General features: G+C 32.6%; 2 protein-coding genes across 2 annotated transcripts in view; both read left to right on the top strand.

Moving 5' to 3' along the window:
* Positions 1-25,752, top strand: part of LOC114331268 (protein rhomboid) — a 137,650-nt gene that overhangs the window by 955 nt on the left and 110,943 nt on the right. The window lies entirely within an intron of this gene.
* LOC126883602 (uncharacterized) lies at positions 22,359-23,576 on the top strand. The gene has a single exon (XM_050649253.1). It carries the CDS (start codon positions 22,359-22,361, stop codon positions 23,574-23,576), a length of 1,218 nt encoding a protein of 405 aa, XP_050505210.1.

The following is a 25,752-nucleotide window of genomic DNA, read 5'->3' as shown; positions in this document are numbered from 1 at the left end:
AGAGAGACGAAATTGTTTAATGGAGGCTCTGTTTAATGTTTTGAGGTGGAATTTCCTTGAGAGTGGTAAAAGTTTTTCAGTAGATTTTTCGTTTATTTGTCACACCTCTGTTGTTTGTGTGTGGCGCGTGTGTCAATGTCGGACGAAAGAAAATATTTGTTTTGGTGAGTTTATTGGTATTTTTCTAAAATTATGAATGAAGTTTAGTGTATTTGGACAAAATTTTAATATAAAATGAGATTACGTTTCTAAATCTTCCACAAACTTGGTTTAAATTATGAAAAATGTTACTTAAAACAAAAAAAAATACATAGTAAATTTTTGTAGTTGGCTGTATACCATAGTTAAAAATTTACTAAAAAACTAAAAATTTTATTAATAATTCTTTAAAGAATTTTTGATAAAATCTACTATATATCATTTACACTTTTATACTGCGAGTCATAAGTTAGGGATATAGAAAATTATGCTCATTTTCATAGTTGATTTTTTCGTAAACAGATTAGACAATACTTTAAAATCAGAAAGGCACGTAACGTAAACACTTCTTATCGACACTTATAAGAGTTATTTGTTAACCAGGTGAGCGGTATGCACAGCGCAACATAAGAGAGACGAGATTGTTTGGTGGAGGCTCTGTAATGTTTTGGGGTGGAATTTCCTTGAGAGTAAATATGGATTTGGCGTCTACGTGGAGGCACTTTAAATATCGAGAGGTACATTACACAGATTTTTTTCGTTGAAAACTTTGTTCCTTTCGCACTATATATAGGATATAATTTCATCTTAGTGGTATGATAAGACATAACCTCCTCACGTATCTTATCAATCATGTCAATTTTTAACACAATACTCTGGGTATTGTGATTTAGAAGAGTAAGACCTGACAAATTAAAGAAGAACTGGGAGAAAATGGCTTAGGTCAGAAGAACAAATCAAATGGGCAGAGAGACACTAAATCTCAAGTGAGTATTCGGGCTAGCTTTAGTACACTGAATATTGGCGTTGAGATATAAAAACAGAGATATTGGATAACGAAAATATATAAACAAGGAAGAAAATGAGCCTTTTAATACAAAAACTCAATACAACTAGATGAGACCACTGGAAATAGAATGATATGAAAATTACTGTAAGTAGAGAAGAATAAGGGCGCCAACTCAAGACAGCTTGAGATTTTTGAAGTAACGAACTACAAGGAACAAATGACACTTGATACAATGACCTGAAATACAAAAAAATCAATATTTATCTTGTCTTGCTATATTATATAAAATCAAAATAGCAACAACAAATATATTTATTAACAATATTTATTAAAGACAATATATAAATACTTTATATATGTATAAATAACATCTGAGTAACAGTAGTAGTGTGCACAAGGAAAAAGGAAACTACTGTGCCAAGGAAAAGGTATGTATTAATAAACAATCAAATCCGGAAGAAAACCATAAGTCTTAGTAAGTAAGTAAGATAATAATGATACCAATAGGACTGACGTCATGTCGTCAGTTAAAACACATATTAAAGGGGAAAAATCGTCTAGTTTCTTTGTTATTAAAGATATCAGAGAAATTAAAAAAATAAAATGTTCACAAAATATGAATGAAACTACAACATAATATCGATATATACCCACCTTTGTACCTTTTCCTCGCTACAGGGTGTCTCAAACTTTTGTATCGGTTAAAACACATCATGTTAAACTACAAAACCGTCTATTTGCTCTTTTTCTAAAGATATAAAGGACATTCAAAAAACAAAATGTTAACAAAACATAAAACTACAAAACGATTCTGATGTATTACAGGTACATTAGTACCTCGTCCTCCCTACAAGGTGTTTCAAACTTAACATAAGAAAAACATTTCTTTTCTTCCACTCGCTATAAGTACAAAAAAGAAGTTTGAATAAACTTTAGCACAACTGTGTAAATGTTAAAAAAATATAAAATAATAAAGAAATAGCGGAATCGGTTAATCTATTCACGAAAAAATCAAATATGAAAATGCGCATAATTTTCTATATCCCTAACTTATGCCTCGCAGTGTTCTTCTTCAGTAAGTGATTATGTTAACTTGTTTATTTTTTATTTTTTTTTACTATACAGTACAGCTTCGCTCGTGGAGAGGGGATCATGTGGTAAAAGTTTTTATGTAGATTTTCGTTTATTTGTCAAACCTCTGTTGTTTGTGTGTGGCGCGTGTGGCAATGTCGGATGAAAGAAAATATTTGTTTTGGTGAGTTATTAGTTTATTGGTATTTTTCTGAAATTATGAATGGAGCTTGGTGTTTTTGAACAAAATTTTAATATGACATGAGGTAAAGTTTGTGATTTTTTTACAAATTTCGTTTAAATTATTAGAAAGTCGTATTTAAAACAAAAAAAAAAACTATTACACAGTATAGTTGATTATTTAAATTGTTGTTTATATATTTTTTTCTTTTTTAAACTTTTTGTAATATGTACGAACAAACGACCAGGGAGAATGTGATTTGAGGACGTGAGAGATAGTATTCTGATTTTAGAAGAAAACGTTTTGTGATAACTTCAATGATAATAAGTAATTGACTTTTTCTCCCAGTCAAGTAGGTCAGGAAAATTAATAAAAAAATTAAAATATTTAAAAATTAGCAAAAACATAAATTTTTTTCTACTTTCCTAGCTTATAACTATAACTCTACGATTCATTTTAGAGCAAAGTCGTCAGTCGTAATGAAATAAAATAGCTGTAATTAAATTTTATATATGTAGATAAGATATGACTGGCTAAAAAGATTAAAGTTATTACCCTTGATGCAAAATAGGAATCAATACAAAAATCGAGGAAACAAGCCATTTCTTATCCAATGTTTTCCCAACCACTTAGATTGCAGTTCAGACCTTTATAACTCGCCTAGAAAATCTTTATAATATAATAAAACAGTTTACCAAATTTCATTACAATAATTCAATCAATTTGACCATATTGAAGTCTGCCAATTTTTCTTTATAAAAGGTGGTGCGAAAAAAGTCAAGTTGATAATTCCGTGTCGCTATAGTGCGGAAAACTTCAAATCGGTGCTATTCAAATCGAACTTTATCTTCCGATCCCGCCTAAAGATTATGAAAAAAATGAAATTTTACCTTTTTTCAAAATTTTTTATATAAACTCCATGTACGTTTTATTTATCGCCATAGTAAAATTTATTTACAGTTTGCATGGTTGGGTAATAAAAAAATAGTTTTACGCATTTAACGAATATCTTCCGATCCCGCAAGGTCAATCAAAATCTATAAGAAAATGAAATTTTTGATGAGCCTGATAAATTAAAAACATTTAGTTATGTCAATTTTCTGTAACATTGTGAAACTCTTTGCTTGTTTAGATATTGTATGACAATATTTAAACAACCCAGAACTCAGAACGAGGTGGTGGTTGCACTTGTAGGTCCACTCACACCCTTCTCTTCCACCAACCAATGAGTGTGTGTTTTTTTTGCATTATTTAAATATATGTACATTTTTTTATCTGTTTGTGTCCAGCTTTTACTACGCCAACTTTTTATTGTGATTTGGTGGCAAAATCTGGCAGCATGGACCTTGATTTAAGTGTTGCCCTGATGAATCCATCTCTTGATTGGGGCCCACATACATTAGACATTAGACGATGCTTCCAATAATGTGACCAACTCTACGCACCTCTTCGCAGAGTTTCAAATGAAGATATAAGTTCCTGCATTACATCATGCCAGACAGGAATGTATAAAACCATCCATGCCACCTGCGGCAAGCTGTCGAGCGGTGCGGAAAGTTGGTCACGTTGGTTGCATCGTCTAATGTATGTGGGTCGTGGATCCCAATCAAGAGATGGATTCATCAGGGCAACACTTAGGTCAAGATAAATGCTGCCAGATTTTACCACCAAATCACAATACAAAGTTGGCGTTTAAAAGCTAGACACAAACAGATCAAAAAGAAATGCACATTTGTAAGTAAGATAAAAAACACACACTTATTGGTTGGTTGGAGAGAAGGTTGTGAGTGGACCTAGAAGTGCAACCACCACCTGGTTCTGATTTCTGTTTTATTTAAATATTGTCATACAATATCTAAACAAGCGAAGAGCTTCACAATGTAACAGAAAAATGAGATAACTAAATATTTTTTAATTTATTAAAATCATCAAAAATTTAAAATGTATATAGTTTTTGATTGACCTTGCGGAATCGGAAGATATTCCTTAAATGCGTAAAACTATTTTTTTATTACTCAACCATACAAACTGTAAATAAATTTTACTATAGCGATAAATAAAACATACATGGAGGATAAATAAAAATTTTTGAAAAAAAGGTCAAATTTTATTTTTTTCATAATCTTTAGGCCCGTTGCGGGATCGGAAGATAAAGTCCGATTTGAATAATTCTTTTTTTGTTTTTCTTGTAATTACCAATCGCAACTTTTCCGCACTATAGCGATACGGAATTATCAACTTGACTTTTTTTGCACCACCCTACTCTCCAACGCACTTTATGGAATCGGAATATAACTATTTGGGCGGCCTCAGGAATTTTTTGAAATTATTCCAATTTTTTGGCTTCTTCAAAAAACTCAGTAAGACGCTTCTTCTAAAAGAAAAAAAGGCTTTTTCTCGACAAAAATTTTCATAACATTCATAACATAGATATTATAATAATGAAAACGATTGGCATTGCTCGTGAAAAATACTAAAAAAAAAATGAATCTCAAAATCGGTATACATACGTAAAAAAATAGTATATTGTACAACAAGTGAGAAAAAAGACATATTTCTCACGAGCGCAGAAGTTGGTTGGCAAGAGCCGAGGCACAAGGCGAGGGCCGCAAATCAAGCGAGCGAGAAATATGTCATTTTCTCATGTGTTGTACACTGTACTTTTTCTATGGATGCGGATTTGTCAAGCGTTCAAATTTAAAAATTAAATAATTTAGTTGCTTTTAAGTATATTATATGCATAAATTGAAATAAAATACATATACATGTAGGTATTTAATATTCTTAAGATTTATATATTTACGTTATTTATTTGAAATTATAATTAACAGTTATTTTTGAGCAGCTTTGAAAGGTAATTCCGGATAAGATTTGCTTCAACAATTTTTTTGACAACATTAATTATTGTGTTTGTATTGTGTATGTTACCATGGAAACGACGACCATATGTATGTAAACCGTAGGAGAACCCGTGAGAAAAAATATTGGGGCAGTCAATGAGAGCAAGAACAGGTTATTGCCTCCGAATTCTATCCTACTGCATGGATTTTAATGAAATTTTAGGAATAGCCTGAAAATATCTCCTTATTCAAAGTCTACCCTATGCCGATGTGTGCTTTTGTCTTGGGGGCGGTTCCCACCCCTTCTCGGGGGTGGACAATTTTTTGTTTAAACAACTACCGAAGTTGCTAGAGAACCTAATTCTAAGTAAAAACTGTTCTATAATTTTTTTTCTAAAACTCGATACTTTTTGAGTTATTCGTAGTTGAAAATTGGCCATTTTCATTGAAATATAACACCTTTTCAAACGGTTTTTTGCGAATACCTTAAACACAATACACAATGCATCTAACTAAAAAAATTATTAAAACATTTTTGTAGCTTATAAAAAATCAAAGAGATTTGTTCCTTCTTCAATCTTCTAGTTATGACACAAAAAGAGATATGGTAGGTAAAAAGAGTTTGTTTTTTTTTTGGTGCATGCTCAAATCAGTGTATTCAACTTGAAATAACAGAGAAACGGTCGATTTTAGGTGTATAATTCTAGAAATACCTTTTATTGTGCTTCAAAAGTCCTTTCAAATATGCAATATTAAATGTCGATTACATTCAAACTAAGCGAGATATGCTGCAAAAAATTGATGACTAACGAATTTTAAGAAAAAATTGAGAAGTGTATTTAATTCCTCATCCACAAGAATTTAAATGCATCGTTTTCCTTCTACAATACATTTAACTACAGTGTTATTTTTATGTTCAAAAAGTTGAGCGGGTATAAAATGAATGGTTTTTGAAAAAAATAAGATCAACTTATAAAGCGCATATTTAAATTTTCTTAAAAATCTTCCTTTATCTCCATGTAACTTAAAAATAATAAGAGATACTGTTATAAAAAATAAAATCAAAATGTTTATCTAGAAGAAACCTACATTTTTGTATGGCATCTTTTTTTGGCATCTGTTATCATTTTCGAGTTACATGGAGAAATAGGAAGATTTTTAAGAAAATTTAAAAATGCACTCAATAATTTGATCTTATTTTTTTCAAAAACCATACATTTTAAACGCGCCCAACTTTTTGAACATAAAAAGAACACTATAGTAAAATGTATTGTAGAAGGAAAACGATGCATTTAAATTCTTGTGGATGAGGGGTTAAATATACTTCTCATTGTTTTCTTAAAATACGTTAGTCATCAAATTTTTTAAAACTCGCATAGTTTGAATGTAATCGACATTTAATATTGCTTAATTTATAGGTCTTTTCAAGCACAACAAAAGTTATTGGGAGCATTATACACCTAAAATCGACCGTTTCTCTGTTATTTCAAGTTAAATACACTGATTGTAGCATGCACCAAGAAAACAAGTTTTTTTCACTTACCATATCTCTTTTTGTGTTATTAGAAGATTCATAAAGGAAAGAATCTCTTTGTTATTTTATAAGCTACAAAAATGTTTTATATAGTTTTTTTCGTTAGATGCATAGTTTTTAAGGTATTCGCAAAAAACCGGTTGAAAAGGTGTTATGTTTCAATGAAAATGGCCAATTTTCAACCAGGAATAACTCAAAAAGTATTGAGTTTTCGAAAAAAAAATTATAGAACAGTTTTTGCTTAGTATTAGGTTCTCTAGCAACTTCCGTAGTTATTTAAGCAAAAGATTTTCCACCCCCGAGAAGGGGTGGGAACCGCCCCCAAGACAAAAGCACACATCGGCGTAGGGTAGACTTTGTTTCTTGGGCTATTCCCTACTTACTGTGAAAATATCACGTAAATAGATATAGTAGGATGGAATTTGGAGCCACATAACCTCATTGACTGCCCTATATGCCTCACTGCAGTGGCCGACTTTTCTCACTTCCTGAGAAATTGTTCGTTTTGAATGTATGTAAGTAGTGAGAGAAGTTGCACATTGTATAGCATCCACAGAAAAAGTATTTTCTCGGCTTACAACTTACAATAGAGCAATTTTCTTCTTTTGAGTCCGATTTAACTCGAATAAAGACACCTAAATAACGCTTTACCATATCCCAGAGATGCTTTCATTTTGTTTATTATTCAATAAATTTATTTATAACAAAACAAAACTACATATTTTTTTCTATATTGTAGACTTTTTTTTTAGAAAATCTTACTAAACTTAGGCCCGGTCTTTTCACCTCCGAATAACTAGTTGTCGGGAAGTTTTTCTGACAGATTTACATGTAATCTGGCAGATTACATGTAAATCTGTCAGAAAAACTTCCCGATAACTAGTTATCTAGAGGTAAAAAGACCGGGCCTTAGTATATTATACTTTTTAACGCTCTTAATACAAATATTCTCATTTGAAAGCTACGAGTATATAATTATTTAAGGGGGTAGTCGCACAATCTTGGTCTTTAATTCTATTTAAATGCATTAATTTTTTTCGAATCGTGAGAAAACGAATAAATATTTTTGAAAAATTTAAACGCAGAATGAAAGATGACATTATTACCGAGGACCTAAAGTTCCTGAAAACTTCTCTAATGTTAGTTTTAATCAGTTACAGGGGCGAAAAAAAAGAGAAAATTTAATGTGATTTTTAATTTCAAATATTTCATTCAAATGAAACTTTTTGTTTATTCTAAGCAACTTTCGGACCTCGGTAATAATTTAAATCTTTCATTCTGCGTTCAAATTTTTCAAAAACATTTTTATTAAGTAGTTCTCTCAGGATTCTAAAAAAATCAATGCATTTAAACAGTATTGGACCAAGATTTTGCGCCTATCCCCTTAAATAATAAATTACAGCGCGAAAACCCTTTGCTCTCCTTTTTCCAAGATGGCGGCCGGGTTTAGTATAACTTAAGCTTATACTAACTCCCTACACATAAAAAAATAAAATTTCGTCATCTGAACATTGCAACCCTAAATGTAACTTTTCAATGGACTCATTATTTTCTTCTTACAGTTTGATTTAAATATAGATAAAACTGTTAAATAAAAATAGACCCGAATTCATGGAAATGTCTAATTCCGTTCAGATAAATATGTATACAAACGAATCATCAATAAGATTAGCGGTAGATACCGTAATTAAAAGTTGCACCTAATTAAAAAACTCAAAAATGAACAGACCTGGCAACTCCCAATTGAAATAATCAAATAAAAATATCTACGAAACTACCACTTTCTTCAACATTTACTTTAAATTTTGGTATTAAAAAAAATCAAAAAACATGTGTTTATGTATATTACAAAAAGTCCCCATTACCAACTTAAACCGGGAGATATAACAGAAGTTCAACCACGATTTTCTAAGTCCTGCCCTTTGCAATACTGGAAGGTTAGAGAAGGTACTTACAATTTGTGGAAAAATCCACGGGTTTCCTGTAACATTTTCCTGTGAAAATTAGATTTTCCATGCAAAAAAAAATTGGGAGTTGCAATGAATTTTTAAGTCCTGCCATATCCATCGAATAACAGGATACTATCTATTTTATGAAGAAAATTTTTTGGGCAGGACGGTTGCAAAAGGACTAAGGGAGTATACAGATATACAAACATGTAATGAAAATAATGAAATTTTCATAATTTTCTTAGTCCTGCCAACTTAATAAATTAATCATATTTATTTCAAAATGGCCAAAAAAAAATGTTGGCATGACGTCACCTAACGTTTAACTGCACTTGTTTCTTGGAAAATTCTGTATAAAATTTTCAGTCTGGTTCCGTCATAAAATAAATTTTGTTATAAAATAAATAATTTCAGTAGACATTATTCAAAATGGCAGGATGTTTAGTTACACCTTTTTTACTATATATAGTTAAAAAATTTGTAAGAAAATTCGTGGAAAATTACAAGATTTTCTAAGTCATGCCATTTCGCACATATCTCAAGAAGGTTAATATAAATCTATTTTCAAAGAGACAGGATGGTTGTATAGTTATTTCTTATAAAAAAATTAAATTGTGTGTCTGTAAAGTTATTTCAGGGTGTTATACAAACATATTCATATCACCACAATTTTCTGAGTCATACCATGTCGAGTATGCTTAAAAAACACTAATATAAAACCATTTATAACTTGGCAGGATAACCGCAAAGATAAATAATACAAAAAATTAATTTGTATATCTTTAAAACAATCGTATCCTATTAAATATTATTTTCCTGAATAATGTCTCGGAATTTTTACACACTTTTCAAATCTAATAGCAAACTTTAACATCTTTATTTTAAGTGATTAGATCATATTTTTATCCAAGTAAACGCAATAAAAGTAAATAAACAATTTTTACAATTTATTGGTTATAGTAGGGAATTTACCTACCCATTATATTATATAGGGTGTCCAGAAGCTCTCATAACAAACGAAAACCGGAGATTTCTCAGATAATTTTAAGAAAATTTAACTCAATTCACCTAGTTCAAAATTGCTTCCGTGGAAAGCTAGAGCTCTTTAAAGATGGCGTCTTGTAATTCATCATCGTCATAATTCAACCCGGATCTATCCAATGCTGGATATAGGTCTCCCTCAGTCTTCTCCATGCATTTCTGTCCTGTGCTGTCTGCATCAAGTTTCTGTCGATCCGTGTGATGTCATCAGACCATCTGGTTGGCGGACGACCTCTACTTCGATATGCTTCGTCTAGAAGAAGCATATCGAAGTCTTGTAATTAGTTGCTTTAAAATAGCTGCAGAACGCTTTTATTTGGAAAAACGAAAACTGGTACACTTATTTATCTTTCAGAGGTCAATTGTCAAATGTCAATTATCAATTGTCAATTTTTAGTACCGGTCATAGGGGTCCGTTTTGGGTACAGAAACGGATATTTTATCGAATAACTTTTCTGTCTAACTTTTAAGCATTTCTGACACTGGATTATTAAATTCTGGGATAGTTTTGTACTAAAAGGTACTTTTGCTTTAACTCAGAAGAATACGCAGTGTTCTAGAAAAATCGATTTGAAAAATTTTTCGTTTTTTGGTTTTTTGAGTTTAAAAGAATTTAGAAAAATTCTATTTACGAAAACGAAAACTGCTACGTTTATTTCTCTTCCAGAGATGAATCGATTTTATCAATTGTGAATTTCTAGTACTGGTCATAGGCATCCGCCTTGGATAGATCAACGGATATTTTATCTCATAACTTATTGGTCTTTAAATTTTTAGACATTTTTGAGAGTAGTGTATTAAATTATGAGGTATTCTTGTACTAAAAGTTACTCTTGCTTTAAGTCGGCAAATACACCGTTTTTTTTTTAATTTTTAAAAAAAATTTTCAAATTCAACAAACGAAAAATTTTAAAATGGTTTTTTCCAGAAAACCGTGCATCCTACTGACTTAAAGGAGGAGTACCTTTTAGTACTAGAATACCTCACAATTTAATAATCTAGTGTCAAAAATACCTAAAAGGGAAAGACAAAAAGGATTCCTATGACCGGTACTAGAGATTCGCAATTGATGGAATAGATTTATCTCTGGAAGAAAAAAAGGCGGACCAGTTTTTGTCTTTCGAATTGGAAGCGTTCTGGAGATATAAAAAACTAATTATAACGCGCCATCTATAAAGAGCTTTAGCTCCCTTAGGCAGGCCGCACATCAAAGAAACATGAAACGTAAATCACGTTTCATGGAAATAAAACACTGCTAAACAAATAGACATCGGGCCATTTATGCGACTCTCCGAAAATAAAAATGTTTTATTTTATTTAATGTCCTGATATTGTTTCCTATATTTGATAGCAAAATGTACTAACACTAGCAACACCAGAATAAATCGATTTTTAAATACAGCATCTATCTTCATACTTGCAACTTTTTGCATTGTGTTCAGGATAACATCAGGAAAAGGTGTACAATATAAAAATGGGTGGAAATTGCATTTTTTAAAAAAGTGCATAAACCTGTCAAAATCAGTGTATTAAGGGCAAAATTTTGTTATTTGGGAGGTTTATGGAGTTACGAATACGCAAGCAGAACCGACCTCCGAATCACCTAGTGCCCAGAGTTGCTGCTAAGGCACGTCATCTGGAGTTTTGTGGGATATCGGCAATAAATTAAAGAAAACAGATTATTCGAGGGTTTTTGGGATGGCCGAACACGAATATGACATTACAACCGACCCTCGGAGCACCTGGTGCCCAGGGTGACTGATCTCGAATTTAGAGAGTTTTTGGAGGTCGATTCTGATGGCGTATTAATGTTCAGCAACCACAAAACTCCTCGAGTAATCTACTTGCATCACTTTAGTGTCTGAAAGCCTCGAAATTTAAGAATATGGCGTGTATATTAGTCACCCCGAGCACTAGGTAAAGATCTGTTCTAATGTGACATTCTTGTTCAGAAACCCCAAAAACCACCTGAGTAATCTGTCTGTATCAATTTACTGCCGAAATTAATATATAAATATGGTATAGAAAATGCTTAACAAATAAAACGGTACCATAAAATATCATTTTATTATAATACTAAAATACAGGGTGTCCCATTTAAGAAAACTCAGAAAATACTCATTCCGAGTTTCAACCAACCCCGGATACTAAAATTAAACATTTTGGTATACTATTAATAACTGACAATAGTAGACTATATTAAAAATCGTTTAAACATAAATTAATAGAAGTTTGGATATCAAATCACTAACAATATGTATAGGGTGTGAATGTTCCTACAAAATTAACAAAAAAGCGTAATTATATTTTAAACTACCTCGTATAATATTTCAAAACACTATATTTTATTAAAGAGAAGTAGAATCCAAAAATGTAAAAATATACAGGGTATTCCATTTAAAAAAACATAAATTTGTGTCACCCTGTGAAAACGGGTAGCCCTGTATATTAGAAAATACTATTAATTCGTAGTCCTATCTGTGGCCCATGTTTTACCTAAATAACTTTTTTCCTATATCTTACGACAAACGAGTAATTGGACTTTGTCACACTAATGCCCCACCCTGTATACAAAATAACCATAAAACCATCCTGCCTCTTTGTAAATAGACTTATATTAAGATTCTTGAAACATGTGCAAAATGGCGTGACTCAGAAAATCGTTGACTTTTTCACGAATTTTCTTACAAAACTAGGACTCCTGCCGTCTTACAAGAACCGTTTAACCTTCCTGCCGAGTACCTAAAAGGTATTGATTGTATTTGAGTATTATAACGGACTAAGAAAATCACGGAATCAGGGTGAAAATTTTCCGCAGAATTTTCCAAGGGACAAGTATTCTTAAACATTAGGAGACGTCATGCCAATATTTTTTTTGATCATTTTGAAATAAATATGTTTAGTTTATTTAGTTGGTAGGACCTAGAAAATCATGAAAATTTCATTATTTTCCTTACATGTTTGTATACATATATACTCCGTTACCCCGTTTGCAACCCTCCTGCCCAAAAAATTTTCTTCATAAAATCGATAGTATCCTGTCTATCTACGGATATGGCAGGACTTAGAAATGCATCGCAAAACCCTATTTTTATTTTTTGGGAAAATCTAATTTTTACAGGAAAATGTCACAGGAAATTTGTGGATGTTTCCACAGATTGTAAGTACATCGTCTACCCTTCCAGTATTGCAAAAGGCAGGACTTAGAAAATCGTGGCTGAACTTCTGTATAATATCTCCCGGTCTAACTAGGGGTATAGAATAATGTATTATAATAAAAATACATCTTATAGAAATTATATTATTTGTAGCATATATTTTATGAAATGTGCACACTTTTCTTAATAGGTAGTCTAATAAGTAACCTTCATTGAAATAAAAAACAGGTTTTTTCGGAAAATTCTTTTATTTTCTTCAAAGTAGTCTTCTTTAGCTCAATACAATGCTTTCAGTGATTTTCCAACTTCTTTATGCCGTTCGAATAATAGGATTCTGGAAGTTCTGTAAATTAGGCATTTATTTCGTCAAATAACTCTTCGTTCGAGCTAAATTTTTTATTTACGAGCCATCTCTTCAGACTTTGGAACCATAATAATAGAGGGGAACAAATCATGAGAGTTATCTGGTTGAGAAAACAAGTCGAAGCCCAACTCATGAATTATTCCTCCTCCTCCTCCTCATTCTTTGAGCCCGTGTCAGGGCGTGGTGACTATCTAAATATTGTTAGGTTGGTGTCTTGATTTGCTACAATCTTATGCCAGATTAACTGCTTCATGTAGGGATTTTCCCACCAGAGTCTTCGTTTGGTCTGTTTAGTGTTGGAGATCTTCTACTTGGTCTTCTGCCTTCTACCACAGTATAAAGAGGGACAGTAGAACCACTCTCCGAAAAATTGGAAGTAAAATCTTTAGTCGCGCATGGCGACCGCGCAATGTTCCCAGTCGATTTTGCCCCACTCTCGCATTGCTAATCGCATAGAAACGTACGGGTTTTAATAGGGAAAACCCGCATCCACCACTGGTGAATTACCAATTGCCTACTGCCGGTATTACTTCTTGAGATCAAAGTGCCGACATGGAAGAGGTTTTACTGTCCCTCTTTATACTGTGCTTCTACCTTTACTTCTACTACCAATAGTAATTTAATTATGCTGGGTACTTTTTTTAATAACCTTTCTTTTATATGAAACTCTTCCAGAATTAACAGGTTGGTTGGTTCTGTGTTCTACCCATGACACGCGTAGAATTCTTTTGTAGACCCACATATCGAAAACTTCGATCTTACTACTATTAGAGTCCATGTTTCATCTGCATATGTAAAAATTGAAAAAATAAGACTTTTTAGAAGTCGCTTAAATAACGAAATTGCCGACGACCGCTAACTCTTGGAATTTTAAATTTTTTGGGTAAATCAAAAACTTAAATATGCACCGTATTTCCGTGCTGAGGTACCACACTGTCTTAAAGCATCTGCAACAACTGAAGCTTTTTTAGGTAAACATTTTCACGCATTGTCGCACCCTCTGCTCTTTGTCATTGAGACAGGGAAATTAATTTAAATTAGTTTTGTACAGATGTGAAGCTGTTTACGGTTTGTTTTTAGTTATCAATTAACTAAGAAGCTAAGTATAGAAACTAACATTGTTTTTGTAAGGGTAAGTGGAGACCTACACGAAAGTTTTATTGGTGTTGTCGATCTTTCCTTTAATCAGACATTTTTATGAGTGTTTGTTTATTTTTGTAAATTAGTTAAAATGTTCTTAAAAGAGAAAATATTTCTTTTGAGGACTGTTATGAAAACAAATTGTTGGAAATATGTTAAATTTACGGAAGAAGAGGAAAATATTAAATCCTATAAAAACGGTTTTGATCGAATAGTTCACATCATTCATAGGTGTTGCTTTTAAAAATAACCAGCAAAGCCTCGAAAAGTGAAAAATAGACTATAGTAGTGGGCAAATGAGAGTTCTGGCCGCACAACCCCACCCCTTTTTGTACCCCCCACTCCTACCCTGTATACCCCCCACCCCTAATTATACAAAGGTGGGGGGTATACAGGGTAGGAGTGGGGGGTACAAAAAGGGGTGGGGGTTGTGCGGCCAGAACTCTCATTCCACCATTTTATACCACCCACCACATTATACCCCACCACTTTTTACCTCCCACCACTTCATACCTCCCACCATTTTGTATACCTCCCACCATTGACCAGGTCAAGAACCGGTCAAGAAGTCAACGACCGATCAAGAAGTCAACGACCGGTCAAGAAGTTAACAAACGGTTAAGAAGTCAACGACCGGTCAACATCTATTGAGGAATGAAGGGTGGGGAAGGTAAAATATATTAAATAAACAAGAATTAGTAACAACTTTATTTTTATGTAATACATTTATGACATTGATATTTGTATGGTAGGTAATTGCTAAATAATGAAGTAGAACAGTGTTCCCAGCAAGGTAGTTTCATTTGGATAGCTTCATTTTCGCGAATATGTGGTGGAAGTTCATCCCACTTATCTAACAAATCAAACCCATCTACGTGATCCAGAAGGTACCACGCTGGAAATCGCTCCATCTCTTGTTTGTTAAATAAACAAAAATCTTTACGACGAAGGTAATGATCCGTTATCACTTGCTCTAATAAAGGATTATGTTCAACTAGATTTAAAATACAAATATAGCAGTCACTTATAGAAGGAGGATACATCACCCCATCACAGGTGGAAGGCCAATGGTGATAACAGCGAGTAATTTTCTGTCGAATATGCGGATCATTTTTCACTTCATCTGGTAGTTTATGTTCAATTTCTCGTAAATCGGATGTTTTCATATACTGAAGATATTGTAAAGGAAAATCACGTAATTCTTCAGAAGAAAATGCACTCAACGGAATAGCAGGAAAGTGTTTACTGTAAGAACCCATGTCGGATACTAAATGTTTGATTAGATGTAAAATAAATAGCCAACACAAAAATAACTGGTTATACCTCACACTCACAGATACCTCCCGTCTCGCAGATACCCCCCTCACAGATACCTCCCACCCACAAATACCTCCCACCCCCCACTTACAGACACCTCCCACTTTCAGACATCTTCTACTTATTAACTAGACGGACGTAGAGAATCAAAGGTTAGCTAACCTGTCTATCGAGTGAGTAAACATGTCTCAATATAACTTTAGTGGTAACACACCCGTTCAAAAATATGTTGTGGAGAATAAAAAAGATGTAATAATAGCAGAAAGAAGCTTTCAGTTAAATAGATCAAAATGTAAATTTGTATCTATTGGGTTAAAGTATGGTGCGGAGTGTATACCAGTGATAACTCTATGCGGTAATCAAGGGCAACGGGTGATATTCACGGAAGAAGATTGGAAAGATTTACTATACTACCAAGGAGTAATTACAAATTATCTGTATACAGTGGGAGATAGTGTGTCTATAGATAGAAAAAACTATAGTGTAGAATTTGAAAAGGTGCAGGAAGCTAAAGTAATAAAAATATCTCAAACTAACTCCTATATATATTTGGGGTACGAAAGCATTTGCAAATTATGGGAAGTGTTACCGCTTATACAACATCATATTAACCATTTAAAACAAGGAAGTTTCGATGAATATTTGAAGAGTCTATATCAGCGATTACGAAACAACACAGGTAATTTTTATGAAAACGTGTTAAGAAGTGTCGACGCAAGCACCCACATTCGCTTTGAAGATTTAAGTAATATTTTGGAATTAGTGTATGTGTATCCAGAAGTTCTAAAAGATGTCTACACAAACTGGGAAAAGAGTAACTTTTAATGAATATCTTAACAAAACACATGTTCTACGAGTTTGGAAATATGCACATCATCAAGCACGGCAAAGGTATTGGGAAATGTTTGTAATAGATACAATCAGGTTTAAAAAAAGAATTGAAAAAACTTCAAAAATAATATCCCCGATTTTAAGTTTAAATCATAGAATGTATGTATACAATAACAGGTTTAAATAAATATTAAAACATAAAAGTCTTTTATTTATAAAATTTATTAAATACAAAATGTTTAACATATCTAATAATTACATTTACAAGTAGAAAAGTAACACAAATAACTAAATACCAGGATAAACAAATGTTTAATAAATATTCTCTTCCAACTTGAGTATCACCTGAACAGCTATATAGTTGACGCCATTCCGTTTCATCGTTTAAGTAATTTGGGAAGGGTAACCGTAGTTTGTACACTGTACTGTTACTTGGTATGTAAGCAAATCTAAGTTCCACCCCATTTAGCTTGTAGAGGCTCATGTTGACCCACTGTGAAGGCCAACTATCATTTTTTATACCATTTTTATCAAAACATATATGGATATCTTTCACAGCATAAGGTTGGTAAATATAAAGTACCCCCTGCACAACGGTATGTAAAATGAAAAGACCTGCTCCAGACATTATTTAAGCGTGAACTAAATCCGTTTAGTTACGTTTTCTATATTTATATGGCATTATTTTTACTAATCCAAGAGTTGTGACTTTTATCCATACCTAACCATTTAACATAAACTCGATTAGCTTTGCGTTGTAATATTTTTTCTACAAGATATACATCCGAATATTTAACTTTTTGAAGTTCTTCTGTGTAAAAAGCTCCCTTAATCTCCTCTTGTTTGGAATCCTCAAGTAAGTAGGTAGTCGGGTTGGTAAACTGTACTTTTTTAATCTTAAATATTTCAGTGGTCCAAGATGGTGTGTATGATTTAGCAAACGCGTGACGATATTTACTTATTCGAACATAATCCCCTTCTCGAAATTTGGGTTTACGTTTATCGACGGTTTTTAACCAGTTGTAAGCAGTTATATACTTCGCATTTCGATCATTAACTTTACTTGGAATTTCCCCCGTAGTTGAGTGTCTGGTGTTATTATACTGTTCAACGATAGACGGTAGTATTTTAACCCATTTATAAGAACCTTGCAGACTAAACTGTTTCCACAACTTCGACTTAAGAGTCCGTATCACACGTTCAGCAATACTTGCTTTTAAATTAGAATATGTGCTGTAATGATTTATACCATAGGATGACATCAGGTGTTTAAATTGTGAATTATAAAATTCTGTTCCATTATCTGTTTGTAAATGTTTAGGGGGTTTAGACATTTGAGATAAAATTTTTTTCATACATTTGGTGACTTCAGCCCCTGTTTTTCTTTTAACTGGTGACGCCCAGACATATTTACTAAATGTATTTATAACGATAAGGATATAGTTATATCCATTGTTGTATTTAACAAAGGGTGACATAATAGCTAAATCTGCCTGGCACAAATCATGCAAACCTTTAATTATAACATGTCTTCGTTTAAAGTTTTTTCTTGCAGGTTTATGCAGTTCTTTAACGACTTGTTCTTTAAGATTAGACATTTTTTTCCAGCGGGCACTGAAGGGTAATATGAACAAACACGTTAGGGCTTTTATCAAGTTTAAACGAAAGTTTATCACCTTTTTTTATATGTAAACCAGGTAATTGACCGTATTTATACTGTGTAGAATTTATTAAAAGTAATCCATTAAAACTGTAATGCTGTATTGTTTCAATTCTACCGTCCACAGTAAATATATATGACACACCCCCATTATCTAATACATAAAACTCCTTGCTCAAACTTGTTTTTTTCTCCCCACTTAAAGCTATAATACATTTACTGTGGTAAGAAGTTGGATCACAAATAAAATATAACGGGTTTGTAGAATTATCACAAGACTTTAAATCAGTTAGAAAGTGGCTCCCAAATTTATTAATAGGCATTATTATTGAATTATACCCCCTTCTCGAAGTTCCTCAATAATGGAAATGATTTCGTTACCGTGAGCGTTATTTCCTGAAGATTGTGATGCTGCAAGCAGTCCAAGTCTCTTTATGATTTCATTGTAATTGTCAAAGTATTTATACTCCGTCGGCTTCGTAGTTAACCGTTTCAATGTTAAAGCACCGCCTTTTTTACCGGTAAATTTTTTAGTGTGTTGTCTAGTTGTTACACCAAGACCTGAAGGTAGAGAACTCAACCTTTGTCGGGGAGGTTGCGGTCTAGTTTCTAACACTGGTTGTATGATAAAATGATACTTATCTTTTATTTTAGCCTCAATTCTTCTAATTGGTAATTCAGGGTTATTGTCTCTATGAAGAGCATTGGTCCTCCGTAAAATATCAACATATTCGTTAACATCTTCACGTTTAAAACTAATAGGGTTAGCCTTAAATAATAATTCATAGAGACCTGGAGTCCCTATATACTTAACACCGTTTATAATCATATCCGGTCCTTCAAACTCAATATTCGAATCACCAATTGAGAATTTTTCGTTTGCTAAATCGTGATACACTCCTAATGTATTATCAAATTCACCTTCCACATCTTCTATATTATTTTTAACGTACTGCCGAGGTAAAGGGTTAGTGAATACTTCATAATATTTCCTCATTACGTCAGGATTATTAACCATACTGTTAAACTCTAGTAGAGTTTCTTCATATAATCGATTGAAATCTTTACTACTATTTCCTACATGTTGTGATGTAAAGGTTGAATTTTCTGCACTATCTCCCCCATGACTTGTTTCGAATGTTTCTTCGATCGCGTTAGGTTGGATAATAGAGAGTTCCCCAAAGTTAGTATGTGTTTTAGATGAAGTAGAACCTTTATTTGGTGATGAAGTAGAATTTTTATTTGGTGATGGAGTAGAACCTTTAATTGGTGATGAAGCCGTAAGTTGATAATATTTTGTAAGATTCGGTGCGCTTAATCGACGAGAATTAGATACAGAAGATTCAAATTTAGGAGTGACAGGTTCTTGTTTTATATTACTTGTAGGTTCTAATTTTAATAACAACTCCTTAAGCGGTTTTGTTATGGGTTGATAATTTTTTTCTAGTTGACTTTGAGACTTGGTAATATCACTTTTTAAACTACGGTATTTACGTTTTAATGCCTGACGGGTTTTTAACAGCTGTTTAGCAATTCGAGTATCCATTTTTACTAACACTAACAAGGCGCACTTCTTCCTTTATATATGTACGAAAGTATCAAACCCTTTGCGATATTTTCCTGAAGATAATAAACAATCCTTATCAATCACTACAAACCCATAGTTATCTTTCCAACAAAAAGAACTAAAATCTTTAAATTTTTGAAAACTCATATCAATATTAACATGGTCGTCATATATGTGTTTTAAATTCGTCATATCTTGTTGGAAAATCACTAAAAGATTGGCATTATCTCGCACCAACTGTTTCGGTACAGAGCTATAAGTTTGTGATAAGTAAAAACAATCGGTAAGTTTATGTCTACCAAAACAAAAATAACTTTGAATAAGTTTTTGATCGCAAGAAGCTACATCATCAAAGATTATTATTGAATAGTTTTTAACGTCTTCTGGAGTAGGTATGTTTGCGGAATCACTATATTCTTCATACCCAATTTCAGATATCGGTTTAATTAAATCACGTAGGTATACATATTTTGGTTGATGAAGTGATTTGGAATAAACATAAATGTTTTGAAATCTTAAACCATTAGGATGAACAATCAACGATAATAATGTATTTGTCTTACCACACCCACTCGGCCCTATAATAAGACAGCGTTTTGAATCACCGCCAAATAAACCCCCATGTTTTTTTATTTTATTATCCTGTACAACTACATCGTGGTTTGTAATAGGGAGAGAGAGTTGTTGTTTTTCGATCTTCATTATATCTGAGAATGATGTGGGTATATATAGGGTGGCAGATTATATATAAAAGGAAGTATAATGATGCAAAAAAGGGTTAGTAGAGATCCAGCAGTAAAACGAAGAGGTCGCGGATTATTAAATTCTATCATTAATAAGCTACCAGTCGAGGTACACATCCCAGGTTATTCGTATTGTGGACCGGGGACTAAGCTAGAGAAAAGACTTACACGCGGTGATTCAGGAATAAATTTATTAGACGAAGCCTGCAAAGAACACGACATTACATATTCCCAACATAAAGAACTTGCTAAAAGACACGAAGCTGATAAAATACTAGAGAACAAAGCTTGGGATCGGGTAAAATCCAAAGACGCTACATTTGGTGAAAAAACAGCAGCTTGGTTAGTTACAACGGCGATGAAGGGTAAACGCAAATTAGGTATGGGTTTACGTAAAAGATTTAGGCGCAGGTTAAATAAAAAAGGCGGTTCCTTAAAAAGAAAAAAAATTAATTTAAAAAAACGTATTATTAAAACACCTAAAAAAGGAGGTTTTTTACCTTTACTATTACCGTTACTCGGAGCTTTAGGAGCTGTTGGGGGTGGGACAGCTTCAATTATGAAGGCCATTAACGACGCAAAAACCAACCGTGAACAAATTGTTGAACAAAAACGGCATAATCTTGCTATGGAAAAAGGAGGTAAAGGGTTATACTTAAAACCTACTAAAGGGTATGGAATGTATTTAAAACCATATTCAAAAAACTAATATTCCCCCATCATCCGTTAACAGATGTCGATATAAGAAAATATGTGAAAGTATTAAAAATCCCGCATTTTAGAGGTGTTTTCATGAGAGATACCTTACCAAATAAAATTCGAACAAATGAAAGCGGTATTATAAATATGGATTCAAATAGTGGAAAAGGTACGCACTGGACAGCTTATACAAAGGATAACAATAACATTATATATTTTGATTCTTATGGTGATCTGTCACCACCACGCGATGTAATCAAATACTTTAAAACTGGCGGTTCTGTGAACATAAATTATAATTATGAAAGGTTGCAACATAATTCATACAATTGCGGTCAATACGCATTACAATTTCTATATAACCACTATAAGTAGGTCCTGTGGGTCAGTATAAACAATACAAGCCTCTAGAAAATATGTCGTACAACTTTACCCTGACCGGGAAGTCTTCCACGTTAAGTTATAATTTTAATCCACCCATCTACTTGGATGAAAGTCTTGATTATGAAGTTGGTTTAACAAACTTTTATTCTTTTAACTCCATACCCAACATTGACGAATCTAATAATGTATTTCTCTTTAGTTGCCGTAATTTTACTTATACAACTCATATTCCCTTGGGCTCATATGAATTAGAAGATATAATTCAGCTTTTAAGGAAGTTGATGAAAGAACGAGATAAAACTGCTTATATAAATATCACCCCAGATAAAAACACATCTAAAGTATCTATTGAAAGTAATTGTGCACTATATTTCACTACTGAAAACTCTATAGGTAAAATTTTCGGATTCAAGAAAAGGGAACTGGAAGCAAATAAAACACATGTTTCTGATGAACCAGTAAATATTTCAGTGACGAATGCAATCTGTGTGGACTGCAATATCGCTTCAGGCTCGTATTTAAATGGGAACCCAGTTCATATAATCCACCAGTTTTTCCCTACCGTACCGAGTGGGTATAAAATAGTTGAGTCACCTCAAAATATTTTATATTACCCCATCAGCGTTAAGACGATCAACAACATTAGTATAAAAATTGTTGATCAAAACGGTAAATTACTTAATTTTCGTCAAGAAGAGATTACTATAAATTTACATTTACGACAGCGATTATAATGGTTTTAAACTTTTCTTACCAACAACCACATTACATAAAAAACTATAAAAGAGACAGCCGAAAGCAAAAATCTAACAGTTTCAAAAAAACAGTTGCAATATTAACACCATCTAATCGATTATTATTAAAAAAGCTTGGCTTCAAAGTTTTAGTGTGATGGAAGTGTTACATGTAACTGGGCAACCTTATAATGACACGACTATACAAGAATACCAATTTCACACCTATTCACCATATATTCCCGGAAAATTGAACTATAACGATGAAATACGAATTCCCATTCAAGATCTAGACGCGTACACGTTACCTTCGACATCATATCTCGACATAGAGGGGAAGCTACTCACACACGATGATAAGGAACCAACAAAACTGAAATTTATAAATAACGCTATTTCATTTTTATTTCGCGAGCTTCGGTATGAATTAAATGGAGTTATTATAGATTCTGTTCGAGAGGTTGGACTGGTATCAACGATTAAAAACTATCTAAGTCTCAACGAAAACGAAAGTATTCTATTCCAAAATGCTGGATGGTTTCCAAAATCAGGAAATGAAAAAATAATAGTGGACGCCCATGGTAACTTTAACGTTTGCATACCATTACGATTATTATCAGGTTTCTTTGAAGACTTCAGACGAATTATAATGAATTGTAAGCAGGAGCTTATTTTAATACGATCAAACGATGATGTCGATGCGGTTGTGAGTATTGACGAAACCGAACGTCCTAAAGTCGAAATTACAAAATTACAGTGGAATGTAGCTCATGTTAGCCCAAGCATGCGTGAACAACTACGATTAAATAGTATAGCTCATAAAAATATTGAGCTACCAATTAAATTTCGTTCGTGGCAAATGATTGAATACCCATCATTAAATAATGCGACACGGCATACGTGGGCGGTAAAAACCAGTACTAACATTGAAACACCGAGACATATCATTATCGCATTTCAGAAAGGGAGAAAATCAAAGATTACTAAAGATATGAGCAAATTTGATCATAACGACCTTAAAAATATAAAGGTATTTTTGAATTCTGAACGATATCCTTATAATGATTTACAAATAGATTTTGACACTAACAAATTTGCTCAAATTTATGAGATGTTTGGAAGTTTTCAGACAAGTTATTATAATTTAAACTTAAACCAACCGATATTTAGCCCGCAAGATTTTAAAACTAAAACACCACTAATACATATAGATTGTTCTAGACAGAAAGAAGTGATCCAAAATGGGTCTGTCGTTCTCCGTATCGAATTTGAAACAAATACACCTTCAACAACTGATGTATCTGCTTATTGTTTAATTTTACATGAGAAGGAATTTACATACAATCCACTAACAAAAATAGTAAAACAGTATTAATACACAGGTGTTGTAATTGTATATTATTTGATAGTAACAATTATAAATGTTAGTTTACGATGTATCGCTCACATGAAAACACGTTAAATAACTTCATAGACCATTTAAAAGAACTTAAAAAACAAATTCAGCAGTACGAAACCCTAAAACACGTTATTCGAAAACTTAAACAATTGAAAATATGAAACTTGTTATTGACATTCAAGGTTTTAAAATCGAGAATAATAAGTTTATTTGTAAAGAATTAGCGTGTTATTCAGGAGTTAAAGTTATAGTATATATATTTAAGCCTCCTTTTCCATTACGAATGTTACCTCCCAATTTAATTCAGCAGGTGTCATGGTTAAGTAAACACCATCACTGCATTTCTTGGAATGAAGGTTATACCCCATTGTATGAGTTTAAAAAAATTATAAGGGAAATAACAGAGAAAGCTGAAATAGTCTATGTAAAAGGGTTGGAAAAAGCGAATTACATAAGAAAATATTCTACTACACCTGTAGTCGAAGTAGGTGAATTTCCACCACTACCAGTATCGGAAGCAAAATGTTTTTACCACTCTGAAAAAAAATGTATATGTGCTCTTTCAAATGTATTTTTTATATATGATAATTTTGTAATGGAGTAAATTTTAATAAAAAAATTATATTTTATACTTTTTTATTTTTAAACTCAAACTACAATAATAAATTCTATCTCTAGTCCACTTGTACAGCCAAGCAACCTTCACACTCGTAGGAATGTTGACACCACGTACGCATGAATCATGGAATCCTTGGTAGTACCAGGTGTTCCATGAGCTTAACAGTTCACAGGATTTTACCAAAACAACCTTCACATCTACAAGGATGTTGATACCGCGCACCCTCCAATCGTTTTAGAATCCTTGGTGGTAGCAGGTCTTCTATAGGCTTAAGACGCTCCAATTGTTGGTATTGAACAAGTTTTGGGAAAAGGTCATCAAAAGTTGATGTCTTTTTTAGGAATTGTTCCACCCAAAACCAAACTTCGGAAAGTTCAAAAATTCTTTGCAAAGCTGTGTCTAATAGATAACGCATTGTCGGGTATGTGTTAACGTACACACGCAATTTTATGCTTAGACACACATCATCAAACATGTTGTGTTGTCCGAGTTCACAAAGTACCTCTACCCAACAGTTTACACAAATTTTATTTAATTTTTTTTTGTTGGTGTAATATCCAATAGATGTTAAGTTAGGTATCGATGTTTCACTGGTAACTAATTTATTCACTTTATCCATAATAAGTTCAACACTTTCTTGATGCATGGTTATAGTTATTTTTACTCATAAACTGATTTTATGATTACATCAATACAGTTATATACCATCGATTCCCACTCCACCGCATCAAAACAGGTTTTAAAACTTGTATCGCTAACTACAAATTTTAGAGGTGAACCAGTTTTCTTAGCAAAGTTAGAGGTTAACCAACTTTCTTTGTTCCCAATGTAAATTTAAATCTAATAAGTAGTACAAAAATATTTTATAATTTATTACAAAGTGTATATAAAACAGTTAGAATTACAATTACAGTTAAAAAACAATCATAAATTTTAAAGTTTTCAAGTTTCGGTTTTGATTTAATCAGCATATTCGGTTTATCATCAGGTTCAAATGTTTTCGATTTCATTAGTCTTGCAAACAGACATGTTGAATACTTTATGTGTTCATCAATAGGTATATCGTAGGATTCCCATTTGTGTATTTCGATTTTACAGTAGAAACAGCAAACTACATCAGCAACCCCTGTATGGTAGAACCCAGCTTTGCTTAACAACACGGGGTCGACTAGACCTCTCCAATATTGAAATGATAGTAAACGATTCTCAAACGAACGCATACTACCAAAGTTACCATCGTCAAGACACATGTTTGACTAAAAAAGTTATACAGGGATATAATTTATATAATGTAAAATTAGAATGGAGGGAATGGAGGGGGGTATAAACCCATATATTTTTAAACTCACCACATTAATAACACTAATTACGCTATAAAACAGAAAAAGTTAATAATATTAATAAAGAGTAAAAACCAACAATAAAATATAAAACCTTGACCGCTTATTTAACCTTTTATTATCTAACTATCCGTAACCGGATATTCACCTTTCTTTGCCGTCTACCTACCAACCTCCCGTATTATCAAAAAGT

This window comes from Diabrotica virgifera, chromosome 4, assembly GCF_917563875.1.
Source record: "Diabrotica virgifera virgifera chromosome 4, PGI_DIABVI_V3a".
NCBI classification, from domain to species: Eukaryota; Metazoa; Arthropoda; class Insecta; order Coleoptera; family Chrysomelidae; genus Diabrotica; species Diabrotica virgifera.
This window is presented reverse-complemented; position numbering and strand designations above follow the sequence as displayed.

Bases quoted from the DNA above. Each gene is read 5' to 3' on its own strand.
- LOC126883602 (XM_050649253.1), top strand. From the start codon at position 22,359: ATGGAAGTGTTACATGTAACTGGGCAACCTTATAATGACACGACTATA.